This window comes from Centruroides sculpturatus, unplaced genomic scaffold (assembly GCF_000671375.1).
Source record: "Centruroides sculpturatus isolate CEXI.00-Female unplaced genomic scaffold, Cexi_2.0 scaffold372, whole genome shotgun sequence".
Taxonomy (NCBI): Eukaryota; Metazoa; Arthropoda; class Arachnida; order Scorpiones; family Buthidae; genus Centruroides; species Centruroides sculpturatus.
This window is the reverse complement of record NW_019384553.1, coordinates 288188-315931: the sequence shown is the minus strand read 5'-3', so window position 1 is coordinate 315931 and position 27744 is coordinate 288188. Positions and strand designations below refer to the sequence as shown.

General features: G+C 32.8%; 2 protein-coding genes across 8 annotated transcripts in view; one reads left to right on the top strand and one right to left on the bottom strand.

Moving 5' to 3' along the window:
- Nucleotides 1-27744, bottom strand: part of LOC111623737 (chromosome transmission fidelity protein 8 homolog) — a 40238-nt gene that overhangs the window by 8969 nt on the left and 3525 nt on the right. The window contains exons 1-3 of one of the 3 annotated variants that reach the window (XM_023366426.1): nt 10582-10650; nt 9781-9874; nt 9574-9691 (exon numbers count right to left, since the gene is read on the bottom strand). In XM_023366426.1, the coding sequence (XP_023222194.1) occupies nt 9574-9691; nt 9781-9803 (141 nt within the window). In that variant the 5' untranslated portion in view covers nt 9804-9874; nt 10582-10650. Of the gene's footprint in view, nt 1-9573; nt 9692-9780; nt 9875-10581; nt 10651-27744 lie in introns of those variants that run through there. The other 2 variants (XM_023366424.1, XM_023366425.1) reach the window with 2 other exon arrangements.
- On the top strand, nt 9644-23053 carry LOC111623736 (acyl-CoA synthetase family member 3, mitochondrial-like). 5 transcript variants are annotated; one of them, XM_023366419.1, is made up of 6 exons: nt 9644-9726; nt 13042-13876; nt 13962-14134; nt 19695-19840; nt 20072-20251; nt 22378-23053. In XM_023366419.1, the coding sequence occupies exons 1-6, from the start codon at nt 9659-9661 to the stop codon at nt 22758-22760; spliced, it is 1785 nt and encodes a 594-aa protein (XP_023222187.1). In that variant the 5' UTR covers nt 9644-9658; the 3' UTR covers nt 22761-23053. The 5 variants fall into 5 exon arrangements, with proteins under 5 accessions (XP_023222187.1, XP_023222189.1, XP_023222188.1 ...); XM_023366421.1 differs by lacking the exon at nt 9644-9726 and adding an exon at nt 10333-10451; XM_023366420.1 differs by lacking the exon at nt 9644-9726 and adding an exon at nt 10859-10990.

Genomic DNA, 27744 nt, shown 5'->3' with positions numbered 1-27744 from the left:
AAAAAAAAAAAAAAAACATGTAGCAGAAAGATTAAGGTACCGACGCATAAAAAATGACCCCATCAAATACGCACAACAAAAAGTTAAAGAATATGAAAAGTATCAAAAGAAAGAAAGAAAAAGGAATTGTTAAGACTGTGAACCAAATGACCCTCTGAGAACAGCAAAAAGCTAGAAAATTGTGGAGAGAAAAAGCAAAGAATAAATGTTGTTTAGCCTCCGTAACCCTCCCTAGTTTGGATAATAAAGACCCACTGCTACTATCAACTCCTCAGAATGAAGATATTAACAGGTGAGCGTGAGCAGCACAACTACAGAAGTCTATTCATTTGAGGAACGCAAGAAACTTGATGATCAAAACACAGACGGCTGAAATAAGTGCAACGTTACAAAAAACGCTTACAATGAATAACAAAACAATCTCCAGCGCACACACCAAACACCAAAGCAAATGCATCAGTATATTCACTAACTGCAAGTGATACAGAAACCATAAAGAAAAAGCTGCTGTATAGTGAAGTTGTATCTCAACAACTAAAAGATAATTTTTCAAGTCTCTCAACTCAAAATGAATAAATAAAGTTGATCCTTAAAAAAAGTCCATTTTCTTTCATAAAGCAACGTTAAAATCCTGCCTGTTCGTAAAGTATCCTACCCTGTACTATACATCTAGTCTCTCCCCTGGTCTCTTATAAAACAAGATAAAATAAATAAATTGACTTGCCACCTTGCAGATATGCACAAATTAGTTGTTTCAATAAAAATGTTACATAATTAAATTAAATTTCTAACATTTATGTCGTACTGCCTCTCTTAACCAGAGAGCACCTCTTAACTTAGAATGACCCATACATAATGTACGTACTGGATAACTATAATATGAATAAAACACACCTTTAACAATCCAGCAAATAAATTATTTTAGTAACATAAAAACGTTTTCGACCATTTTTTAACGATCTTCTTCAGTTAACATAAAATAGAATACTAAAATAGAATGTAAATACGAAAATAAGAATTCCGCGATAAAAATAAATAAATAACGGAAAATGTAGTTATGGTCGATAAAATAATATAAATTAAGCCAAAAATGTCACTTAATAAAATTAAATTAAAATAAACAATGTCTCTTAATAACATTAATTCTCGTAAAAAGACCGCCATGCAGTAGCTAATGTGTCCTCATCTCTATGGTTGATGCAACCAATTCTCTTGTGTGCATTCAAGATCTCTAACCTTTCAAGATGTTTTATTGTGTGTAAATTTGTTGTTGGTTTAATTATTTGCTGCTTGATCCCAATGGACTTGAATGTCCTGTTGTATTGCATAAGCTGATAGCGTGGTGTTGTCGAGGTTCTTATTAATCATATATTTATGCTCCTTGAGTCGTCGTTGCAAGTTGTGCATCATTGCGTCCACATAGACAAGCTCAGAATCAAAACGTTGGTCATGTAATGGTATAGAGTAGATTCCTATGGCTGAGTTCTGATCATATTGTTTTTTATCGTTTTTTAAGAGCTTGAAAACTGTGCGTCGATATACTATTTGAAAATTATTAGTCTTAGCCACCTTTTTATGTATTTGCCTAAAAATGGGATATAATTTAAAACTATCCTTTGTTTTCGGTCCACTGTGGCATGTTGTTTTGTTGTTTGGAAGGTTGTGATTACTTTCTCTATGATTTCCATACAGTATCCTTGATGTTCTGCAATCCTTAGCTACTGCATGGCAGTCTTTTTATGAGAATTAATGTTATTAAGAGACATTGTTTATTTTAATTTAATTTAATTTTATTTTATTAATTGAAATTTTCGGCTTAATTTATATTATTTTATCGACCATAACTACATTTTCCATTATTTATTTATTTTTATCTCGGATTTCTTACTTTCATATTTATGTTCTATTTTAATATTCTATTTTACGTTAACTGAAGAAGATCATTAAAAAATGGTCAAAAACTTTTTTATGTTACTAAATTAATTTATTTGCTGGATTGTTAAAGGTGTGTTTTATTCATGTTATATATAATAGAGGAAAAGTATGACAACTGGTCAAAAAAATGACCCCCCGAAAAAATTTTACACTTTTGGACTTTGAAATGTCTAGAAATGCAAAAAAATTAGGGGCATTTTTCTGTATGTATGAATGGGATACAATTTTGTTCATCCTCTTTGAAGCTTAATAACTCCTGTGCCTTTTGTTAAAATTTCTGAAATTTTGCAGGGAGGTTTGTTTATTAGGGAAATTGATGTTATTAAATTTTGGTGGTTAAAGGTTGACAGTGTGGGGAGATAAGGGAGGTTGTGTGTCATATCTGGAGTGGGGTCAGACTTAATGACAATTTCACTTGTTATTAGCATTTATAATCCATACCCGAGAACCTTATTACATCCCAGTAACAACAAATTTTGATTAAAACTGTTTTCAACCATAATCGTGGTCTTCCTCAGGCTTTTGACCAGTACAATTTGAATATGGAACGTGTCAAACAACATGCTTAAAATTACTTTAAAATACCGAAACATTTAAACACTAGAAGAAAATTTTTAGTCATATGTGCTACAATAGTGATAAAAATATCCCTACACCACAAACAATATATAATAAGATATAATTAATGGTGTAGAAAAGGTAGCTAACTGCTAGTGTTGCTTGTGTTTTTATCATATCACCACCTCCATGCATAAAAAATATTAGTGGCATCCTTTGTGTTAATACAGTTGCCGGCCAGGCCGGCTTTGTATATTTCTAATGCTTCCAGGTTGTGAAGGTGCTCTACCAGATGTGACTGTCTCACCAATTTGGCTTTTTGGAGGTCAACTTGTATTTCGGGGTTTGTGGCATAGGTGGCATTTTTTAGTTTTAATTAAAATTTGTTGTTACTAGGATAGAATAAGGTTCTCGAGTGTGGATTATCCTTCCTGGTAATTCTGCAAGAAGTTGCTTTAGCATTTATAATTTTTTATAAAACCCATCTCTACCCTAAAAATTAAGCCTTTTGTCATTTTATAATAATTAAAAATATAGAGTTTTTAATAGTAAGCTATATACAGTTTTGAATGTTGCTGGGAAAGTAAAGCAATTCGTTGCTGATTTTTTACTTTATGTGATCATTTTAATGATATTATTATATATGAACTGCAGGTCTTTGATTTAAAATTAAATGTGTTTTCCTCTCTTCCAGATGTTGAAAACATGCAAAAGAAAGGAGAAAATTAAATGATTAACTGCTGAACAAATATTAGAGTGCCTAGCATCAGAGGGAAATTGTTCATATATAGATGAACTATCCAATGACAACAACCTTAAGAACAATGGGACTCTTGCTCTTGTTCATTCGTCACCTGTCTCACCAACAATGGTGAGAGCAAATGGATACAAATGGTGAAGAGCAAGATTTTCCTACATCAAATATAGACAATGTTAATGACAACATTGTTATTAAGGATTGAGATCCCCAAAAGTCTCTTAAATTCAGACAGGTAAAAATGAACTGGGAGAAAAAAGAATTTATTCCAGGAATTCGACTTGTGACGACAACACGAATAAGGATAGTTTTCTAGATAAGAGAAAATAATGTTTTGCTTTACAGTTTTTAGTCACCTGCATTATTTCAGGTGAAATAAGCTCATCTTTAATCTCAAAGATATTTCATGGATGAAATTTTTCCACAGTTTGCTGAACAAACAAACACATATTCTGTACAGAAGACTGGTACTTCTTCAATTAAAACCATAGAAAAGAAAATGAAGGCATTTTTTTGGAATGCACATTAAAATGGGAAATATCAAATATCCTCACATTAGGGATTTCTGGCATTCAAGAACAAACATCCCACTTTTATCAAAAGCAATGCAACATGTCAAACTTCATAATAACATTCATCCTGTTGATAATGCTACTAAAGACCAAACATCAATAAACAAACTTTGGAAGGTATGCCCACTCTTAGAGTGAAAGATCAATGCCAACAACTCCCTCTCACAAAGAATGTAATAGCGTTGATGAGCAGCTAATCATGTTTACTGAATGAGTTAACTTTAAACAATTTATGAAAGGAGAACCTAATCTTGAAGGGATTAAAAATTTTCTCTGTGGTGCTTCAAGGAAAGCACAGACTAAAATTTATCTAGGTACAGGTACATCAACACAAGCACTTAGGTGTTAGAGAATCTGTTGTCATAAAACTAATGGAAACAATTCCTAAACATTGTAGTTATAAGGTTTATTTTGGTAGTTATTTTACATCTATTCAACTTCTGAAAGAGTTGAAGACCATTGGAATATTAGCTGTTGAGACCATCAAAGGTAATTGACTATCAGGATGTATTGTAAAGTCTGATAAAAGATATAAAAAAAAGATGATCCTGGAGCAATGGACTATCGTGTATCTGAAGAAAGAGTTGTTATTGTGTGATATGACAACTTTGAGGTGCAGTTAGCATATCACCACAGTTGTCATATCACCACAACTAAGAGTTGTGGTGATATGACAACAACATGGTGCAGTTAGCTTCAACCATCAGCAAACTTGATCAATGTGACCATTGGTCACATTGATCAAGTTTGCTGATGGAGTGATTCTCAAAAAGACTTCTTTCAGGTGAATTCCCCTGAAATTGTACAAATGTACAATAAAATTATAGGTGGAGTGGCCCTCCTTGATATTTCAATTTCTTTTTTGTTTTAATTTTATTTCTACATGACTGTGTGAGTATTCTTCCATTTTATGGATTTTGTCCATGTTAACAGTTGCTAAAATAGGGGTCCCCAAACTTTTTATCCCGTCGACCCCTTGATAGAATATTTGCCTTCTTATCAACCCCCCCATATTAAGTATTTAACAAAAACATTAAATCATTTTTTGCATTTCTGACATTAAGCAATAAGGAGACCTGCATAGCAACCCAATGAAAGAATTTATAGTTCCCATATCTTATAAAATCCACCCAATAACATTAACAGAAAAAAGAGATATTTTCACAGATTTATAATCTTAAAAAATAATAGCAAAATTATGGATAAATGGAAATTTGCCAATAATTCTTAAGCTGTACATGTCATAAAACATAAAATACACAATTATCTTTGAAAACATAACATAAGTTATACTGGATGAAAAAACCTCTTACTGTCATTTTGCGACTACTACTGAATACCTTAAAAATATGTTAACATATTTTTTATTAAAATAGATGATATTAGTGGGATGATGTGTCTGAAGAGAAGCAGCAAGATTATTGATATTCGGTTGAAAATTGGTAAGTTTTAGTTGAAAATCACCACAGTTTTCCAAGTTCATCTGTTCCTCTGTTTTGTCAAAATTGCATTTGCATGGCTAAAACCAGCTTCAACCATATATGAAGTTGGGAATGCGAGTAAAAAAGGTTCGGCTTCTGCTCTGAGCTTGGGATATTTAGTGGCAATATTGTTATTGCTCCAAAATTCACTGAGGTTTTTATTTTTAAACAATGCTTTAGCTTCGAGATCTACACATATTTCAATCAGTTCATCTTCTAAGTCAGGTTCACTACCTTCGTTATCTATTTTTACATCAAATGGATTAGCAAATCATTTGGGAACGTGCATATTCTCCAAGTCTTCAAAACGAGCTTTAAAGTCTTCTCTTAATTTATCAAGATGTTTAATATATATCTCCAAATTGCGGTCGGAAATCTTTTCATCTACTTTTAGTATTCATGAGTTTGAAAAATATTTAAAATCAGATCGTGCTAGTGAAGATTTGAATTGAATTTAAATTTACTTGAAAGGCCATTTATGATTGAGCTTGAACAATTGCAACGCTTTTTTTCCTTGCAAACACTTCTGTACTATATTAAATTTTGAATAAAGGTCTGCCAAATAGAACAGATTCTTCTTGCACTGTTTTAACTGGTCACATAGTGATGGATCCACATTCCTAAGAAACTCTTCAGCTGAGTCGTACGAGTCAACAAGCCTCTACAAACTATCACCTCTTGACAACCAACTTACCTCAGTGTGCAAAAGTAATTGGTTGAAAGTTTCATCATTTTCTTCACATAACTGCGCAAACAGTCTGGAATATTGAGAGAATGAGCTTTAATTTTATTTATTGACCTGATGCACACTTTTAGAGTATCATAAAGTTTGCCACTCAGTTTATTGGCTACAAGATGCTACCAGTGTAGGACACAGTAAACAGTACGTACTTTAGGAACCTTTTTCTTCAGAAAGACGAAAAATCCTCTGTAATGGCCTACCATAGTGCAGGTGCACCATCAATAGCTACTGTAGTAATATTCCCAAAAGGAATGCTGTGCTTGTTCAAATAATCTTGCAAACATAAAAAAGTCGTCTCACCTTTTGAATCAGTTTCAAGATACTTAGCAAATAGAAATTCATCAACAGTGTCATTCAGGGATGGGCTATGAAACCTAACATAAGCCATGAGAAGATTTGAACTTCCGAAGGTTTATTCGTTGAGTTGAATAGCAAACTTACAATGCTGGAGCTCGGAGGTCAAAGTTCTTTCTATGTTATCGGCCATTTTCTCAATACGTTATTGCACAGTATTTGCACTTAATGGTATGCATTTTAAAATTAGTTGAGAGTCTTTCTTCATAACATTTTCAATTATATCTTTTATAGCTGGTATTATAATCTCTTCACCAATAGTATACGGTTTGCCTTTCTTTGCAATATTAAGAGAGATGCTGTAGGATGTCTTCAGTCCTCCTTCTCTATCAACACTAGCGGATGATTTCAAATATGTATTCAAATTTGGCCGAACTCTCAATTTCTCTTTTAGTATTTTGAAATACTCAAAATCTTTGTTTTTCTTATAAGAATGGATCCTTTCCATGTGGTCTTTCATTTTTGCCAGCTTCATATCATCATTGCTGAAAGTTTTTTCACATAATAAGCACATAGGAATAGTTTCATTAGCAAACGATGTCACAAAACATATTTCAAATACTCCTGTGAATATTGCCTGCATTTCTTAGCATTAGTAGCCAACATTGTGGGTATTAAAATCAGATTTTTAATATGAAAAACACAATACATTTGCAGCACAACAAAACAGCAGCAGTAAGAGACACAACTTACTCTCGCACGATCTATAAAGAACTGTCTGTTTATTCTCAGAGTGTAGTGTTGCCACCTTTTACTAACAATAAATATTTAGAATTGGAAAAAATTATAATTATTCTAAACTATTAAACTAAAAATATTAATAAATGACATGATTTTTTCATATGATCATAATGATAATTTGATATTTGGTGAATTTTTTAAATAATATCGCCTGACTGACCTATATTGCTGTTGGACAGTTTACAAAATAAATGTAAACAAGATGGTGGTGGTAAAGGGTTAATGATTTTCAATATATTACGATATTTTCTCTGTAAAGGACAAAATATCTACTTTTAGATATAAAATACTTAGAGTGACAACCCTACTAGAGTGTAACAGTGCAATGTATGTCTGTGTATAATGAACTACCAGCATTCATAACATGTTTGCAACACTAGTACAGTTGCCAGATGCGTGAAAACAGTAACACATGCTTACATTAGTAGGCTAAGGCAAAACTCAAGTTACAACTAGGGTAGTCAGTAATGTTGATCATGTCCATATTTTGAATTTTTATTGGAATATTCTATTTTTTTCCTAGCAAGTTTAATTGATGCTCTTTGGTACTAATCGACCCCCTTTCGACCGTTGTGTATTAATCGACCCCCGGAGAACTCGTATCAACCACTTTGTGGACCCCTAGGCTAGAATAATGGCTCTTCCAGTGGATGATGCACATTATGATGATATATGCACACTGGCCACAACATATCAACATACTTCCTAAAAGATGCCAGTTGGATAAGTGCACAGGCAGGAGTCAATGGCAGTATAATGAATGTAAAAATTATCCTTTGTCTGACTAAAACATGTAATTGTTTCTATAAATTTCATAAGAAATGAAGTTTAATTAGTTTATTTTTTTAAGATATCAACTGGATAGCACCACAGTGGACACAAATGTAGCCAGTTTCTATTTAAAAATAAAACTTTGTAGAAACCTGAAACTTTATTATATGGTATTAAATGCATTTAAATTCTTTTTTTGATTTAGTAGAAAAAATTCCAGATGGTACTTTTCTGTTAAAAGGATGCCAGCCAATACTTACAGCAACAGGTAAGATTCAAGCTCCGAATGAGGGGTTTCACACTACCCCAGAATTGTCGACCCTTTGTGAGATATTCACCTCCAAGGTCAGTTTTTAACACGTATCAGTATACTGCCTATTCTGCTTGCTTTGCATGTGAATGATAGCAAACACCAAAGTGCAATGTGCATGACTACATTTGCATATAGTTGTGCACATTGCACTTTGGTGTTTGCTATCATTCACACTTCAACACCTGGGTGGGGGACAAGCCCCCAAACTCCCTAAAACTGTATAACATTAAGTACTCCACAGTCAAGTGGGCTACTCGAAGATGGCACAGTTGCACAGGCTAAATAGTTAAACACGATAGTTTTAGCAGAGCAACACAAATGACGGTATTGTGCATTTGATTAAAGTTACAACTGGTGTCCCATTAACAGAAAAGAACCTTTTTTTTTTTCATTATACTGTCAGCTTTTTCATTTCTGATTGCTGCAAAAAGTAACCTGGTGACAGCTATAAAAAAGCCACGATGCCTGGTACTCTTTTTCCAGCAAATTTTTTTTAATGTATAAATTTTTGAAATAACTCCAAGTTGCTTGAACATTCCAGTTTGAAATACTTTGTAGAATAGTTTGAAAACCTGATACAGGCCCGTTAAAGAGACTGAAAACATTTGTTCTAATAAAAAAAGTTTTTGCTGAAGAGTATGGAAGGTGTGGAGTTACTTATTGTTAGTGTTTCAGCTTCTAAGAAGTATATTCTGAATCCAAACTATGGGCGTGTTTTCTGGTAAAGTAACATCTGATTTTGACAGTTATTGGTTTGTTTATTCAGCTGTAATAAAGCAACTTTACCAGATAACATGCCCGATGCTACAATCGAGTCCAAACGGGTAGAAGATTCAGCGTCTGTATTAAGAGAAATGCTTACAAAATTGCTGCATCTTCAGTCTATTCTGAATTTAACTTCTAATTGTGGCCATACATAATCTGGACTGACAACAAAACAGTTCACTTAATCAGCAGTTGTAGTTTACATAGTTGTTTCATGGTTCTAAATATGTATCAGTAGGGGGGCAATAGAATATAAGAATTGGTTCAAGGGTAATTGATAAGATTCTAGCTCCAAATTGTAGGCCCCTGTGCAACGGAAAAAACAAAATTTGGTATATTACGTAGGTATAGTCCTCGCGACCCGATTTTGGGGGACTATATCCCGTGAAGGGTATGGTTCATTAGACATTTTTTAATCGCACAGGGTCTACAATTTGGTGCTTCTCTCTTCCCTCATTCGGAGCTAGAATCTTACCGGTAATTGTATCTGTATAAGAACAGATACAATTTTAATTGAAGTGCAATTCGAATTTTGCCCGCCAAATCCGACATATTAATTGTACAAAAGTTAAAGTTCATCTTACATTTTTAGAATAATGAAGATCGCCGACAAATTGATTGCGAAGATCTTGCTCACTTGTGCATTCCAGATCGCCTTGCAGCTCCAAAATGGACCATTCGGCCACGTCTCCCGTTTCCTTACTAAAATATCGATCGATTTTTAAGTACATAATGAGGTAATTAATGCAATAAATTAATTAGGAATAAGGTAATCCATTAACTAAACCTACCTTTTAATCACGATTTGCACCATTACTCGAATCACGTCACGTAACTTACGGTTGAATTTTCCCGGAAAATTTCCTATATGGAGCGCCACCTGCACTTTTTATCCAGGCAAATGGCTTCTGAGACGGGTTCCGGCAGAGGACGCGTACGGGGCATTTGGCTCCTATAAACGGAGTAAAATTTCTACAAATTATAATCGTAAAAGTGATTGATATGTATGTATGTAACCTTACACTCTGAAATGCAATACTGTATTCTATAATCTACTTGCAAAAAAATCCAAAATAATTAAATAAAAAATGTATTAATGTAAGTAATCATTTGTCTCCAAGCTTTGCCTCCTTGGATAATTTTCTTCGGACGCCATTTGCTTGGATATCAAATCTTTCAAGAAGATAGAATAATTTCTAATTTTATCAGTTAAATTGATAAAATATAAAAATTATTATTTCCAATGTCTTACTTATTACAAAACCATAAATTTAAATTAATGAAAACGCACACGGAAAATTAAAGGGCTTAATTATCCAGGTGGCGCATCCTTTTAAAAATGGCGTCTGTATGTTTAGGACACCCGCGTAAATAAAAAAATTAATGTTTTACGAGCGCCTAGATATGTGAAACAAATAAAAAAAATAATAATTTTATGAAAAATTTTTCACAAACTAAAAAAGCAAGTATTTTATTAATAATTTCACACACTATAAATTAATTAATTCATCTGTTTCTGTATTATTTCTTTATTAAATATAACGGTAACCAATATAACTAAACTGAGCATTAATTAATAATGTACTGTATACCTTTTCCCTATATTTAATTCGAGTGTAGTGTACCATCGCCTCCTTCACCGTATTGCATTCGCTAATTGGTGCTCGCTAACCCACGTGATACGTGACGAATGTGATGAGAAACTTGTATATTTCCTGTACACGTGTTTCTCTCGCTTCATTGCGTGAACGAGATATACAAGTATTGTATACAGATATATTCTTATTATTGTTAGAATGCAGAATTTGAATGAAAATTATCATTAATTAAAGAGTTGCATATAATTTCTCAATTTATATGATGTAGATGAAGTTATCAAGTTGTTTGGTGACCTTGTTACCGTTATCAGTACCAGATTATCACACTAAAACATGTTATATCAAAGTTGAAAGAGTAGATAAAGTAATTTTAGTTTCTTCCTGCTGGATATCGGGATATTTGGTAAGATATCTAGAAATTAATTCATCCAAATGTGGTCTTTAATGGTAATATACCACATATGAAGGGATACTTTTGAGGGTCAACATTGTTACAGATCATTGACATATTTGTATCTGTAAGTTTTGAATGATAATTTGTATATTTTAAAATGTTGATTTGCGTATACAATAAACTTTAAAAGTGCACGTTAAGCAGTGTGTGTTTGAAATTTGGCTGTATAAGGTGCACACCGTTGCTCCGCTTGCAGGCTGCTTTAATGAAAGTTGGCTGGTGACCAATGCGGAGACATACTAGCCAACCTTTAGAATGGAGAATAGTTGGGATGTTGGTAAAAAAACACTGATTTTTGAATAAAAATGCTGACAGCATAAAAAGCAAAAATATTTATTAACATTGATATTGCACAATGCTTTTATTAAATACCTTTAATAAACAAAATTTAATTTTATTTCTGCATATGATTTCTTATAAAGCTATTGCCATAAATGCTGTCAAGAGAATGGCAATAGCTTTATACTTTTTAATATAAATTTAATATCAATTTAAAAAATGAAAAGTATTTTACAAGACACATCATAAATATTCACCTAGATTTATGATGTGTCACGAGTCCTGTTAGTGCCTCCTGTTATATGCCTTTTTTGCAATGTTTTGCTTTCTTAATAATTTCTTTTATTACAGTGTACTTATGACAGTTGGTATCAGTAAATTTATTGATTTTCACTGCAATTATTAAGGACAATGTTTTCAGGTTGTGATTTAGTTCCTATCTCTGTCTTTTTCTTATTATACTGAATATCTTTTCCTTTTGCCATGCAATGCAAGGGAGGACCTGCATTGCTGTGTGACAAAATCATCATCAACCTTACTATTTTACAAAGATTATAACTTTTTGTAAAATTCCACAAATCTCAAAGTATCATCTTGTTTCTTTTCTTGAGAAAGCTCATACTTGTATGACCTGTATATTCTTAAGTTATGAATCAGATGTTTCTTCTTTTTGGGCAGAGAAACTATGGTGCTGCTCAATAATTTGGTCTAACTGTAAAAGTAAACTAAACTTGTTTCCTTCTGCTGATGAATTGGTCATAACTGATTTAACTGCCAATGTGATGACAATAACATTGCCAGACTTGAAGATGCAATTTATCATATCTGCCATTTAAAATTATCATATTTAAGCTAAAATTTTCATATATATACCAACATACATACATACAAAAATATCAATCTTGGTTCTTTCCCAATTGAACAAATCTGAGAATGTTGTTCTGGTTCGCTTTAGTCCTTCGTAAAATACATAAAATGTCTTTGGCATCTATATTAGACTTGTTAAATAAAGTGTTTATGTAATAATATCAAATTCTTTAAAAACACTGAAAAAGGAAAAAGTGACCTGTCCACTGACGAAGCATATGGTTGGCAACTATGCAGAGAAGTGTTTGACCTCACTACAGATTTTCTTGACGTTTCTCTATCAACTTGCATTGCCGTATCAAAGAAACAAGTCTATGTTGTGCCGAGTTGTTTCATGTCTAAATTGTATTTAAATTAAAACTGTGTACACTTATTATGAATTTATTATAATTTTAAATGCATGCTTTTAGCTATTATCAAGTAATGTGCTTATTAATATGCTTTTATTACAATCTTGTTTGGTGTAATGTTGGGCCACATGCTACATTTAGTATCCTCATCATAAGCTTATGAAAATGTCGTAATGTTACAGAGTTCTAACTTGTAAGTGAACATGATTATATAGAACTTACTTGTAACATTATTATAAACTTCTTAATAATCCTGTGATGTGTCAAATTCTGCATTTGGTATTATGTCATCTCTCATAAACGTAACTAATTAAGCAAGTTTAGATAATGCATTCTATATTCAATCTTAACTACAAAAAGTATTAATAGTCATATTAATTTAAAATAAATTAAGATAGAAGGATAAAAAGTTTATAAGAATCAATTTTGAGTGAGTGTGTGTTTAGTTATGTGAGATACAACTTTACACAATTCAAAATTAATATATGGTATACTATTTTTCAGCTTAAAGATGTTGTACAGAGTATCTTTGTCAAAGGAGTTTAGAACAGTATTGAGACAAATTCATTTCAATAATGTAAAATTTGGAAATTTAGGAGTTTTGTCATATGTCACTGCCAAAAGATTATCATTTGTTCCTTTTTATGAGAGGGCTCTTCAGTTTCCAGAACGTCTGGCTATTGTTGACAGATATGGAAAGTACACCTATAGGGATATACTGCATCAGAGTATCATCTTGTCTCAAAGAATATCCGACCTCCTGAAAGAAAGAGGAAAGAGTTCACAAGAAAGAATATCTTTTCTGTGTCAGAGTGATGCATCTTATATTGTTGCAAAATGGGCCTGTTGGATAACTCAAAATGTTGCTGTTCCATTAAGTAAAGTACATCCAACACCACAGCTGCAATACTATGTAGAAAATTCTCAGAGTTCGGCCATCATGGTGGCAGAAGACTTAAGAGATAAAGTGGACCCGATATCAAAACAGTTAAATGTACCTATTTTAGAAATAAAACATCCAAAAGACATCGAGTTGGACGAAGGAAGAGCAAAGGACTTGAGCAAGTTTCTTCCGGAGACGGACAAGAATATCGAGAAATCAAATGCATTGATTTTGTATACAAGTGGCACCACTGGACCTCCAAAGGGTGTTGTTTTAACTCACGAAAATGTGTTTGTCCAGACAAAAATCCCCGTAGAATCGTGGGAACATACAAAAGAAGACGTAATTTTAAATTCGTTACCTCTTCATCACACACATGGTATATTTTATGCACTTCTTTGCCCATTATACATTGGATCCTGTGTGGTGATGCTGCCAAAATTTGATCCAATAGACGTAAGAAGATTTTAAAAACAGTTTTTGGATATTATAAACAAAACAAATTTTTAAAATTTACATTATAAATAATTTTTTTTGACAGGTTTGGAATGAATTATTAAACATATCTGACGAAAAGCCGCAAGTGAACTGTTACATGGCTGTACCAACGATGTATGTTAAATTGATAGAAGCATATAATCAACAGTTTTATGGAAAAATGACAAGTAGCGTTACTCCTGAATATGTGAAAGCCATCTGTCTGCAAAAAATAAGGTAAGTTAGTATATTTTTATTTTGTCTGTTATGATCCTAATGAAAATGAGTTTAGTAAACACCATTACAAAATCTGATGCAATTTCATAGGTTTGGTAATGTACAGATGTTTTATCTACAACTGAAATTGAGTATAAAATGTACAAAAAGTCTGGCATGCTAAGTTCAATTATATTAAATAAGATTTTTTTTGTAATTTTGAAAATTAAAAAAAGTAATTTATATTCATTGTTCTGTATGGACCCGAAACTTGAGTGATAAGTGGAAAGTGCTGGCCTTACAGACAGAATTTTGGAAAAGGTTTATAGGAAATTATAAAGGAAAGTTGGTTGGATGAAGTAAATCAAAAGAGATCATATATTAATTATTTGGTAAGGATAACCATTACAAAATAGATAACTTAGTGTAGAATATCTCTGAAAATGTTAACACGAGAACTGTTATAACAGTGCGAGGTTTATTGGGTATTGTTATATTTTCTAGAAAAATTAGTTTAAGCTAAGAGAGAGTTCATTAATATTTTCTGAGATGTAAATATGATATAGTGAATTTCTGTAGATACTTTCATATCACAGTTCATTCATAGTTTAAAAAATGTTTCATGAAGTAAAATGAGAATGCAAATCTAGTGTAAATAATGATATTTTGAGGATTTAATTGAAATGGATTCATTAAAATATCATTGTTAAGTTATTCGATTGTTCTGAAATAAGTGAGGAATCTTCATATATGAATACCACAAATTAATCAATAATAATAATAAATTATGAAGCTCTTTACTAAGTTTTCATTAAAAACACAAATGATTTTTGGATTATATTGCAATACATGATGAAGAATGAATCATGTATGACAACTTGAAATGATCTGTGAATAATTGTTTCAATGTAAGTTTTGTAACTTTGTTATTCAAAGTCACCATCCCAAGAAAATAATGGCTTACTGCAAGATGGACCAAAGTTTTTCACTACAACTGCTCAAAAAATGGAGAAACCATTACTGCAGAAAAGTAATAATGCAAACTGCATATCATTCACAAAAATCAAAGGAAAACAATACTTCTTAATTAATTGAAAGTAGTCAATTTTGCTTTGTAAGATTCAGTTTGATGGGATATGGTAATGCAACATGTGATTTGCAAGGAGAGATGCCTTCTGAGACTTTCTATTGGAAACTGACTTCTATTTAGATGTTAGACACTTAAAGAAAACCCGAAAACTCCATGTGGCCAGCTTGTTGGTGAGGCACAAACCTGTGACAAGCATTCCATGGATAAAAACCAGTGTTCAGAGGTTTATCCACTTGGCCACTAGCACTTTGGCTTTGTGATATTTGCCTAAATACAAGCAGTCCTCGAGTCATAAACACCTGTACTCAAAAACAATCTACTATATAGCCTACTTTTATTACAACTTTATTATTAATGTCTATAATTATAATTAAGATATTCTAGTACATTTTGAAGAGGTTTGTATGTGTTTTGTATACATAGAAAGTTAAAATATTTCAATACACTTTAAAACTCCATATAAGTTGGAACAGTAAATCAATTACAGTGGGTGATCGGTTAACGAACATAATCCGTTCCAAGACTTTGTTTGCAATCCGAATTGTTTGCTAACCGATTATCAATTTACCATAGGTTTCTATGGGAATTTGATTAATTCGTTCTGGAGACTCCCAAAAAATAAAAAATATATACTTTCTTACTATGTTTATTCATATGTAATAATAAAAATACATATATACACAGTCTTGCATTTTTATTTGTCACGTTTTTTCTGTTTGTGGGGGTTAAAGAATCTGACTAATGTCGATTGCTTTTCTGTCTTCTTCGTGATTTTTCAGAAATAATTAATCGCATTATAATTGTAGAGATCCCTAAGTCTATTAACCTAAACCTGGTTTGGATGTCATTTTAAGACCACTGTTCTGACATCCTCCCACTTCTTCAAAAGATCTTTAATAGCAGATATTGACATCAATCCTCTTTTTCAGAAGAAAATGTGAAAGTATTGTTTCTATCAGAAATATAAAAGGCTGGAATTACATGGGAGAGTTTCAAAGTTCGGGGGAATACTATTCGATCAGTATATACTGGGTTGAACGTGATGGCGACGTCTTCCACGCTCTGAAAAGTTTCAAATTGTTGCCTGAAGACAAAGGAAGACCAATCAGTATTCGTTATTTTACGTTGCTTCTTCTTGTGTTTGTTCAGTGAAGTGTTCATTATCCAAACGTTTTCGTTGTCCGATCATAAAAATCTTTCGCGAAAGTGTTCATTATCCGATTTGTTCGTTAACCAATCTGTTCATTAACCGATCACCCACTATACCTTAAAATGCTTCAAACATTCAAAAATGTTGGACCTGAATTAAATGTTATTGGTCATTGACTTTTTAAAATTTTTCAAATGTGTAGAAGTTCAACTGTCTCTTATCTTGCAAAATTTATTTGCTGTTTTAAATTCAATTGAACTTGTTTGACTCAAAGAGGGCCACATATGAGGCCAAAAACATTTGATTTCTGAAGAAGCTATCTGTTGGAAGTAGTGTTTGAAGCATTTTTAAGGTAATTATAAAATATTATACTCTATACTAAGACAAATGTTTGACTAACTGGTGGTAAATACCAACCATATATTCATGTTCTGACTTACCTACAAATTTGACTTAAAGACAGGCTGAGGAACAGAAATCATTTGCAACTCAGGGACTTGCACAAATCCCAAATGCTTGTAAACTTAAAAAAAAAAAAAAACACTATGAAGTACAGTAAAATCTTGGTAATCTGATATATAACGGACTGGAACAATGTTGGATTAAGAAGATTGCTGGTTTATTGAAAGTAAGGAGAATTCAATGGCTTAATCATATGAAAAGAAAACATTCAATTACATATATTGTATTAATCAAAAACATGCATAAAATAGCAAGAAAGTAAAAAAGGAGAGCAATCAATTTGAGCAGATGATGAACCAGTCTTTAAAATTGTGTCCTAGTTTGGGCTTGGTACATGCCACATTAGTAGGAAGGTGTTTAAATTTAATGGAAACCAGAGGTTGGATCAGTGGAAGCCAGGGCTGTGGAGTCGGACTCGGGAAGAATTTCTGGCCAGAGGAGTTGGAGTCGGGAAAAATGTGTCGACTCCAACTCCAGCATTTTAAATTTAATTTAGTTTTCTAATTTAAATGAAAGAAAATATATTTTATATTTATTAATTTTTTAAAATGTTTTTGTATTTTGTTATAATTCATTTATTTTAAATACAAAATGTAACAATTTAATTTATTAAATATGNTAATTGTTAATTTCATTAATTTTAAAAGATAAAAATACCACATTTATTCAATTATAAGCAGACACCAATTGTAAGCCAACCCCAGGAAATCAAGAATGAAAATTTGTTAATCAAGCATAAGGAATAAATTTTACATCTTTAATTGTTCAGTTACAGTCATTAGATGACTCAGATTCATTGTCATTTGATTCTTTGTCACTGTTTTCATCAGGGCTGCGGAGTTGGTAAAAAACACCCGACTCTGACTCTGACTCCAGATAATTTTAGTAGGCCGACTCAGACTCCCGACTCCGGCAAAATTAAATACAAAGTCATTATATGGGAGCAGAAATGCTCATAGGGAGGTACCCTACTCTGAACTGTGAAAGGAGCCTCGGGCATTTACCCAAATACTTTTATAGTTAGTATTTTTAATATTTAGCTATAAAAGTATTTGGGTAAATGCCCAGGGCTCCTTTCCGAGTTCAGAGTAGGGTAATCCCCTATGAGCTCCTCTGCCCCCTCCCCATAAAATGACTTTGTATTTAATTTTTCTGGAGTCAGAGTCGGCCTACTAAAATTATCAGGAGTCAGAATGGAGTGTTTTCTACTGACTCCACAGTCCTGATGGAAGCCTGTTTACAATTGCTGGTACAATCTGAGAATTGGCTAGCTTTGGATTATTGGATGTGTTGAACTAACAAACAGCCAGATTACTGAGATTGTACTGTACTTCTCAAATTGTTTTAACAATTTTCTTAAACATTTAAATCAGCAAGGCTGTGGAGTCTGTATACGAACACTTCAACCGTGACTTCAACTTCTTTATCTATATATCAGTGTAGAATATAAATAAATAAATAATATATTAATTATATATTTTCTATATCAATAGAATGCACACACATAGAAGACATTGATGGTTTGTGTTGACAGTACTGAAGACTATTTTTTAGAACTGTAAACTGTTTGGGCCGATTGCAGAGACAACATTTAGATGCCGACAGTGGTTTAGAAATTTGGTAGACCGTGGTTCAGAAAAATTTAATTGCAGAGATGGCATTTCTCACTTGCCACAGTTTAGACAGTGATTAGAAACAAGTTATTTGACCTACTTTCTAGACTCCCTTGATAGCAAGTTTAGACACAATTTTACTTGAGTAGAAGTCGCCTTATTCATTTGTTGGTTGCAAAGTTTGTTGTAATGGATATTATTCATTTAATAAATATTGTTAATGGGATGAATCAAGAAAATTATTCATCTCTACAGTTACGGAGAGAGAGAGAGAGAGGGTAATACAAGATCAGAATAATCCTTTAATAATCTATTCTGAAGACGAATTTCGAATTCGGTATAAATTTTCTAAATCTGGATTTATTCATGTTTTAAATTGTATTGGTGACAAAATTAAGCATCTAGATGAAAGATGGTTGCCATTAACTACTGAACAACAGTTGTTGACAGTATTATGATTTTATGCCACCAAAAGCTTCCAGAGGGTAGCCGGTGATCTTATCTGAGTTCTCATCTATACTGTATTGCAGGTATCTATGAAACTACCATTAAATAAATTTTAAAAGTTTCTTGTATAGTGATAGAAACCGTTTATAATAATAATAAGGTCTTGCTGCGAGCAGACCGACAAGGAAACGACAAAGAAAATTCATTCTGTATCATCTCCCATGCAGTTTTTTTCATCCCCAGAATATAATTGTTGTAACCTTTCTCCTCAACTGCAGGATAATTTTTTATAATTTCTGCGAGGACACTTTTTTCTTCTTCAGAAAAATTCCAGCATGATTTGAACATGTTGTTTGTCGCCCTTTTTCTGACATCATAAACTAATGACCTGATTGGTTAAATAACTGTTGAGAGGGGGGAGTAATAGCCAACATTTTGTCGAGATTCGTTTAGACGGCGTTCAGAAATAGACGACTGTTGTCTTTGCAACACATTTTAAACTGTGGTTCAGCCAGCTAACATCTAGATGCCGTTCGGCTTTTAAATGTCATTTAACATACTCTGTCTTTGCAATCTGTTGTTTAAGTTTGGTTAAGGTTCATTTTTATGAACTTGAAAGCAATTTTTAACTCTGACTTTGTGGCCCTGCAAATCTGTGATTTGCAGGGCCACAAATCACAGATTTGTAATATCAACAGTTTGCAGTAAAATCAACACAGACCATTAAGCTGATTAATAAAAATCTTTAATTATCAATTACTTCCAGTTTAATTACTGTATAAAAAAAGACTATAATTAAATATGAATATTTATTAATAGATTGATGGCAAGTGGATCTGCAGCAATGCCTCAGCCTGTAATGGAGAGATGGGAAGAGATAACAGGACACAGATTGTTGGAGAGATATGGAATGACAGAAATTGGTATGACATTGTCAAATCCATTACATGGAGAAAGGATTCCAGGTAGGTCATTGGTGGGATAGAACTAAAATTAAGTAATTAAGAGAATTGAACACAATAGTATATATATCATTAGTCTTGAGGCTGCTAAGTCCAGGAAAGAAACATCACCATAAATGAGAATCTGGATTCTCATGGCAGATATAAACATACATAAATAATTGCAGAATGCAAGTGGAATAATAAGAACCAAACAGCCAAAATTTCTAAAACTGTCCTAATGTTTCTCTTTAGGTTGTGTTGGTAAACCTGTCAAAGGTACCAAAGTTTGCATACGCAGATCCGAGAAAGATTCGAAAGATGGGGACGAGAGTGGTGAACTGTGTGTCAAAGGAAATAATGTGTTTAAAGAATACTGGAATAAACCAAAAGAAACCAAAGAGTCATTTACTGAAGATGGTTGGTTTAAAACAGGTAAATAAATAATTTGTGAATTAACTAACTTTTGTCAATAGTAAATTTCCCTGAAAATTAATTTATGCACATTTAAAATTTTTTTTTTTTCTATAGAACAGATATATGTTTAGGCCCTCTCATAAAACACATAAATATCCCATGGTTAAAAAGTATCAGGAATGGTTCAATAAAATGCAAGATTTGAATTTATTCATCAAAATTTATTTTGTCCCCTTTGAATAATCCCATCCCACTGCAATGAAATTATGCCGACTTTTTCCCAGTCCTTGAAATGTGGCTTTAAAGTTGTTTTTGTGAAATCCCTTTGGGACTCGCAGTGAATTTTGTTTTATGGCATCAATGAACTCAAAATGATGACCAAGAAGAGAAAATTTTAGTTAAGAAAATAGGAAAAAGTCACACAGTGCCACGTCATGTGAATACAGCTTGTAGAACTATATTTATGAATGGGTGCATTATTGTGGTCTGTGAGTTTTCTGGCCACAAATTGGGTTGTTTTCTATGAATTGCTTATGCAAAGGATGCAAAACCCTCAAATAATACTCTTTGTTGACAGTTTGGCCTGTTGGAAAGAATTTGTGATACACGGCACCACAATAATCAAAGAAAACAAGCAACACAAGTTCAATTTTTGACCAACTTTGACACGGTCTTTTCAGTCTTGCTTCATCTTTTGAGTGCTATTCACTCAATTGTCAAGCTGTTTCAGTGTCAGATATGTAGATACATGTTTCATCACCCATAATGATGTATTTTAAGAATAATTTGCCTTGAGAAAGCACTTCCTTGGCCTTTCTAACAAATTCAACATTTTCGAGATGACTCATGAAGTGACCACAAACCCAAATGATCTTTTAAAATTGCTTGACAAGATCAAAATGATAAAGGAACATGTTTGATAATGTCCCTGATTGTTAAATGACAATCATTGAGCACTATATCTTGAGTGAAATGTTGTTCATCAGTGGAAGTGGATGGTTTCCAGAGTAAGGTTCATCTTTGACGTGTTTTGTGCCTTCCTTGAATATCTTGTACCATCTTATTTTTTTTTTATAGACTGTCATCACCAAAGGCTTGGCAAATGTTAATAATGTTGCAAAAACAAAATTTCCAATGTTTTGTAGCAGAATATGATTAAATAGAAAATTTAATCATATTCTTTGCTCAATTACACTCCACATTTTGAAAAATCCCCAATCTTACAAAGAAAACAAGTGTTTCAATGAACCATTCCCAATACTTTTGATCACAGTAGTATGTATGGTAAATTCTTGCTGGCAGTCATTTAGTTTCTTTGGCACTGTGATGGGATTGACCTCACATTGAAATTGCTTACCTAATAATGTATATGGAATTCTATATGTTAATTATTGCTTAAATTTTCAAGGCTACACATCATATTCCAAAATATCTTCTTTTAATTAGTTTACAACTTAGCACTCAACTTAGCGATCATTGGTTGTGAAATGTAGTTAGTTACTGCCACATTACATTTAATGATAGTGTAATGCAGCATTTTTCAACCCTTTTTCTAATATGGCAACCCTCACCTTAATAATTTTTTCTTGTGGCATCCCTACTTTGTTATCAATGTAGAGTTACTGCACTTTTAGTCAGTGATAGCTTTACATCTTTGGGACACTGAAGAATAAACTATTATGGGGGCTCGACTTTTTGGGGCTTTAGCCTAAGGGTTGAGCTAAATAATGATTAAGAATTTGAGGATCCTGATTTTAGTAAAACATGTAAGGAATGTTATGGCACTGCATAACACTACATTTTGTGGACATGGAATGGGCTAGCCATGTGAAGTTTTCCAGGTTTTCTTCACATGTCAAGCACCTAAAGATGGGCCGTTTTGCATAGAAAAGCCTCTCGACGCATTTCTCCTTGGCAGACTGCCCAAGTGTTTTGTTGCCTTCTCCCATCAATCCATTTTTCAGAGCCCTTAACAAAACCATGTGTGGTGTATAGACAATTACATAAATTATGCATACAACTAGAACCCTAACAAAAAGTTGCTTAAAGTTAAATTTGTAATTCTATTTTCACATAGTAAATTTGTTAAGATTAAAGATAGAAGCTCCAAGGTATGACATGAATTTAGTTGCTATTCATTTCAGGAGATACTGTTGAATGTAAAAATGGCATATATAAAATTTTGGGACGTTCCTCTACTGACATCATAAAAAGTGGAGGATACAAAATCAGTGCTCTGGACGTAGAACGTCATCTCTTGTCACATTCCAACATTAGAGAGTGTACAGTCTTGGGAGTTCCCGACGACACCTGGGGCGAAAGAGTGGCAGCCGTTATCGTCACTAAAGACAAAAGTGAAATGCCTCTCCCAGAATTACGAAACTGGTGCAAGGAAAGAATGTCTCCCTATTCTGCTCCGACTTTGCTTCTTTGTCTGAAAGAATTGCCGCGCAATGCTCTGGGAAAAGTGAACAAGAAGGAGTTACTCAAACAGATTTACCCTGAATTTAAGAAACAATTAATATGAGAATTTTATCAGTAGTATGATTAATTTACTATCATCAAGCTGATTTGATGACCAGAAATTAAATTAAGAGTCTCAGTCAAATGAAAACCTTAAAATAATTGTTTGGTTCCCTTTATTTCAATATATTTCCTATACTTGCTACATTCAATACATCCCTGGCATTTCACTAGTACTGTACCTGGATTTTCTGTGTGAAGCCATTGTGCATTGCCTCTTAAACTTTTGTTGACTTGTGAGTGAAATTGAGGGAAGCAGGGGTCCAAAAATATTACTTGAAGCAAAATCCGGGAATAGAGTAGACAATGAAGAATGAAGACACTTGATTGTCTTGTGGGCAGTGTGGGGCCATGCATTATCTCGCTGCAATAAAATTCCAGTGCCAAATAGTTCTTAACATTTCCATCCAACTGCTATTTTCAAGTGATAGGAAGTCCTCTTACGTTATTTACGTATAAAATAATATTTTATAAGTTTTCATTTGACTGATCCTTCTTGTAACAAAATTTTGTAGACTGGAACAATATTTTTAGTAATGAACGTATATTTTTATAGTGTCTGGAAGTTTTAACGGCATTTGTTAAACAATAATTGAAATGAATTTGTTATTTTTAGAAGAAATTGTATTTATTGTAACAACACAAATTATATACTATTAAATTTTTATTTTTCGAAAACTGGGTGAACTGCATTTTTAATTTTCAGATTTTATTATGCAATTATAAGATCAAAATAGACATTATCAGCTATTGTTTTATGTGTTTATATTAAATTTATATCTTATATGCAAATTGACATGTATTTACTTGTTTAATTGGTTTCATCACTTAACATCAGTGACATGCCATCCTTGGAAGCAGTGGAAGCGCTGCTTCCATTGTATTTTCTAAAATATAAATACATATTCTGCAATTATTTTCATATTTTAACATACTTTGAATTAATTAATATTTTATTACAACCATATTATGTATATTATTACAAATTTCTATATTACGTGTGAAAAAAACGATAAGATTGCAATTGTATATTTGAATATCAGTGGCGGAATGGAAGCGCTGTATTGTGGAATATGGGACAGTTTCCACAGTGAAAATATCTGAATGGTGTAAAGCAGCCAGATTATACACATTTGCACATGTACTTTACAGAGCACCAACCTTGCAGTTTAGCTGGTGGATGCTACACACCAAAATATAGTATAACACTTCCAATGATTCTATCCAGGACCGGTTATGGGCTGTTAGCAGCCTGCCCGCTAGATTTATTTGTCCCATTATGTGAATCACAAGTAGATTTATAACTTAACCCAACCGATAGGAGTTTACTGGTACGTTTTTATGATAGTTCTGTATAGTTGACAGGAGTTTAAAAAAAATTCCATTTAAATATTTGATGTATTTATTCTGCTCTCCCACCTTGTACTACTTACAGATTTCAATGTTAAACTAGTGATATTACGATTTAGTATGTCCCATCTATAATGGGATGCAGAAAGAAACGTGTACAATTCTTGTACAATGTTAAAAAATTAACTGTTACTTTGGCAGCATCATTTACAACTAAATTTAGTGAATAAGATGCATGAGGTACAAAAAATGCTCTAGAATTTATTTTCCTTAAATTTACAATTTATGTATCTGTTGTCATAAAAATTTGTCTTTCCGTTTCTTTCCCAAGACTACAAATATTCGAGTACAAAGTAACTGGTTTCGACTTATTTCTACTTAACAAGTAGTTAAATAATTAAGAGATTAGGGAATTAGGGATATAAATAAAAACCTGCTAAAATAACCAGAATTTTACTTAAAACAAAAGCTTAACCGAACCAATCTGTAGCCAAGTAAGTGGGGACTGATTTCTTGGTAATACAGTAGAGTCCCGAAAACTTGACCTAATGTGGACTGAAGGGTGGCCGAGTTTGTGAAAATGCCGGGTTATGGGGAATGGGGTTAAAAAAGAATAAGTACGAGTGTTTCCTCAGAAAATACTACTGTACGTGTATGTATTGTTTGCTTGAGAATATAACAGTGAATAAACTGTCCAAATACCCTTAAACAAAGGAAAAGTACGTACAGTACTTTATGAAGGCATAGAGCCTTTACTACATGAAAATGAAAATTAATGAATACACAGTGTACAGTAATTTACCTGATAAGACAGACCTCAGAAAAATACTTTATGAGGCATAAAGCTGTCTATAATGAATATTAACTAGGGGTTTTTTTCACCCTGCCAGGATATGGCCGAGTTATCTGGACTGCTGGGTTATCGAGTGCCGTGCCGAGTTTTCGGGACTCTACTGTACTGTATTAGATGTAATAAAGACAGAAATTTTTCCAGTTCAATGAGAGTGACCGAAAAGTTGTAAATTTTGGAAATTTCCATGGACACCTGGTCCTAAAACGAATTAGTTAGAAAACAAATGACAAACAATCTATTAAGTTTAACATATTTAGATTTTTACAGCTATGGCAAGAAACGTTTAAAATTTACAACAATCCTATCGCATCCTTTGAGGTATACTAGTGATGCAACAAAAGAGGCATTTGACATTAACCAGTATCAGCACCCTCAGGATTTGGCAGCCCTCATGCATGCACTGCACACCTACCGGGACTGTCTCTGATTCCATCCATTAGCCACTGGTAGGGAGCTATTTGACTAAGTGGATTGTTTTAAGATTTAAGAAGTAAAGAACATTTTATGTTATTTTTATGTATGTTTCTTTACAAAGCTATATTTAATTATAATTTTCTTTAAAAGTATGTTCATACAATTGAAGAATATTTTGTACCAGGTATGTATATCCACCACACATTATTTCACCGAGTAAGTTTTTATAATTTTTCAAATTTTAGCCCTTATATCGTGGCTAGCGATTCAGAATGTAATTGTGATATTAAAAATACATTTAGAGAAGTCTACAGTCTTTACTGGCTTATCAAACAAAATGAATACAACTGGACCCTAGAGCAGGGGTCGGCAGTTTGTCAAATGAGAAGAGCCAAATTGTCATGAAAACAGGATAACAAAAGTACCAGAGAGCCGCATGTTAATTTAAATGTGCGAAATACGACACACGACAGGGGCGCCTCTAGTGGCCGTTTTCGGCATAACATTACACGGATGGACGGACACGCGTTCAATGGGTTATATATATAGATATGCTTCAAATGCTACCACTCTTATGCGACTCATATTGATCAACGCGAGTGTGGTCATGTGCGGAAGGAGAACAAGTCGAAGTTTGTTCGGTGGTTCTATCTCATAAACTCATAAGTTATAAGGCTGCGGTGAAATGAGGTGAAATGAAATTGGAGTTTATGTCCAAAGAGCCGCAAATGTCTATGCAAAGAGCCGCATGCGGCTCGCAAGCCGCTAATTCCGACCCCTGGCCTAGAGCATCACCGACGCTCAATTAACTGATTGCCCCCGGAAATCGGCTTCTTACAGAAACACAACTTCCCTATCATCAAATGTCATGGCACGCTACTGTTTATCATCATTCTATTTATGAATTAGATAGCTTGAATAGCTCATGTGACATCACTACAATATAGTACAAGTTGTTCTAACAAAAGGAGTTACATTTGATAGAACAGATTTTCTTAAATTTCCTATTAAAAATATGTTCTAGACATTAATTCACCAAAGAAGCAAGCAGAATCATATAAATCAAGAAAACCTAATATTTCTGGAGATAAGATTTACTCTTCAAAACCACTAGCTACATTAAAATACTGAGTGTAAGATTCCCAGAAGAAGACCAATGGTATTGTACAATGTCCAAAAAGTTATTGTGAAATGATAAATTAATGTCATTACAAATTTCTCACTGCACAATAACGTTTTGGTCATCCTGTATCTAAGAACAGTTATAAATTAATACAAGAAACATTCAAAGTAATCAATAATATTTTTATTTTTTTTTTACTATTAATCATTCCTTGTATAAACTAAAGAGAATAACACCACAATATTGTCTCACTAGCAACATATTTTGTAGTGAATTAACCACAAGATATCATTTACAATATAAAACACTATGTATCAAAACAACATAGGCTACAAGCTTATATTCTTACAATTGTTTGCAGGATTGCAGCTAGTATTTTGTACAATTCATGAGATGATAATTGAGTTTGTCACAAGTTAACCATTATACAGAGAACAAAAGTATTATTTGCTGTTTTGATAATTTAATAATAAGTACTTTTACTAAATTACTAATGTTAAAGGCTTTTTATTTTGTATCTATCTTTCAATTTTTGCTCTAAAGCAAAATGTGAGGATATCAAGTTAAAGCATTATGAACTTTTATCTCTTCATATTGATAAATGGAAAGCTATTATTCATTATTGTTACAACTGAATGTACAAATGAAGCCTCTAATTATTCAACTCATCCCCATTAATCATAATGTACTGTATTAAAAATTACTTCAGTTATCACAGAACAGCTTATAATTATTGGAGATAGTATTTAATTTGTAAGCAAAAACCAAGGAAAACTACAGGGGGTGCTGTATTTGGTTGGTGCCAAAAATCTATGAAGAAAGTGTGAGGACAGAGTTAAGTCTCTTTGTATCGTTTAAAGAAAGAGGAAGTAAAGTTTGTTTTAGTAGTAGAACTAAAGCTGTTTTTATATAAAACAAGAAAAAACATTAATAATTATAATATAGAGATATGGCAGTTAATACAAATTTTCAGTGTAGATACCATGTTCTCTCAGTGTATACAGCATTTAGTAGAATCTCAATTACCTGAGTTAGTGTGGACCAATGCTAATGTTGGATAAATGAAAACTCAGACAAACTGTGTACTACCACACTCGTCCTTTACCTGCTCCTTTCAATATTCAAGATGAAGACTTATAAAGGTTTATTAAAAATATAGTAACACACTGACAATAGCTAAATAGACAGGATGTGTGCAGTTGAAGAGGGGTGAGCGACTTGCATTCACATTCCAAACCAGCTCTTCCA

Coding starts and splice junctions, on each gene's coding strand:
- LOC111623736 (XM_023366419.1), top strand. CDS start 9,659: ATGGACCATTCGGCCACGTCTCCCGTTTCCTTACTAAAATATCGATCG. Junction 14,135..19,694: donor ATCTGTCTGCAAAAAATAAG/GTAAGTTAGTAT, acceptor ATTTATTAATAG/ATTGATGGCAAGTGGATCTG. Junction 19,841..20,071: donor ACATGGAGAAAGGATTCCAG/GTAGGTCATTGG, acceptor GTTTCTCTTTAG/GTTGTGTTGGTAAACCTGTC.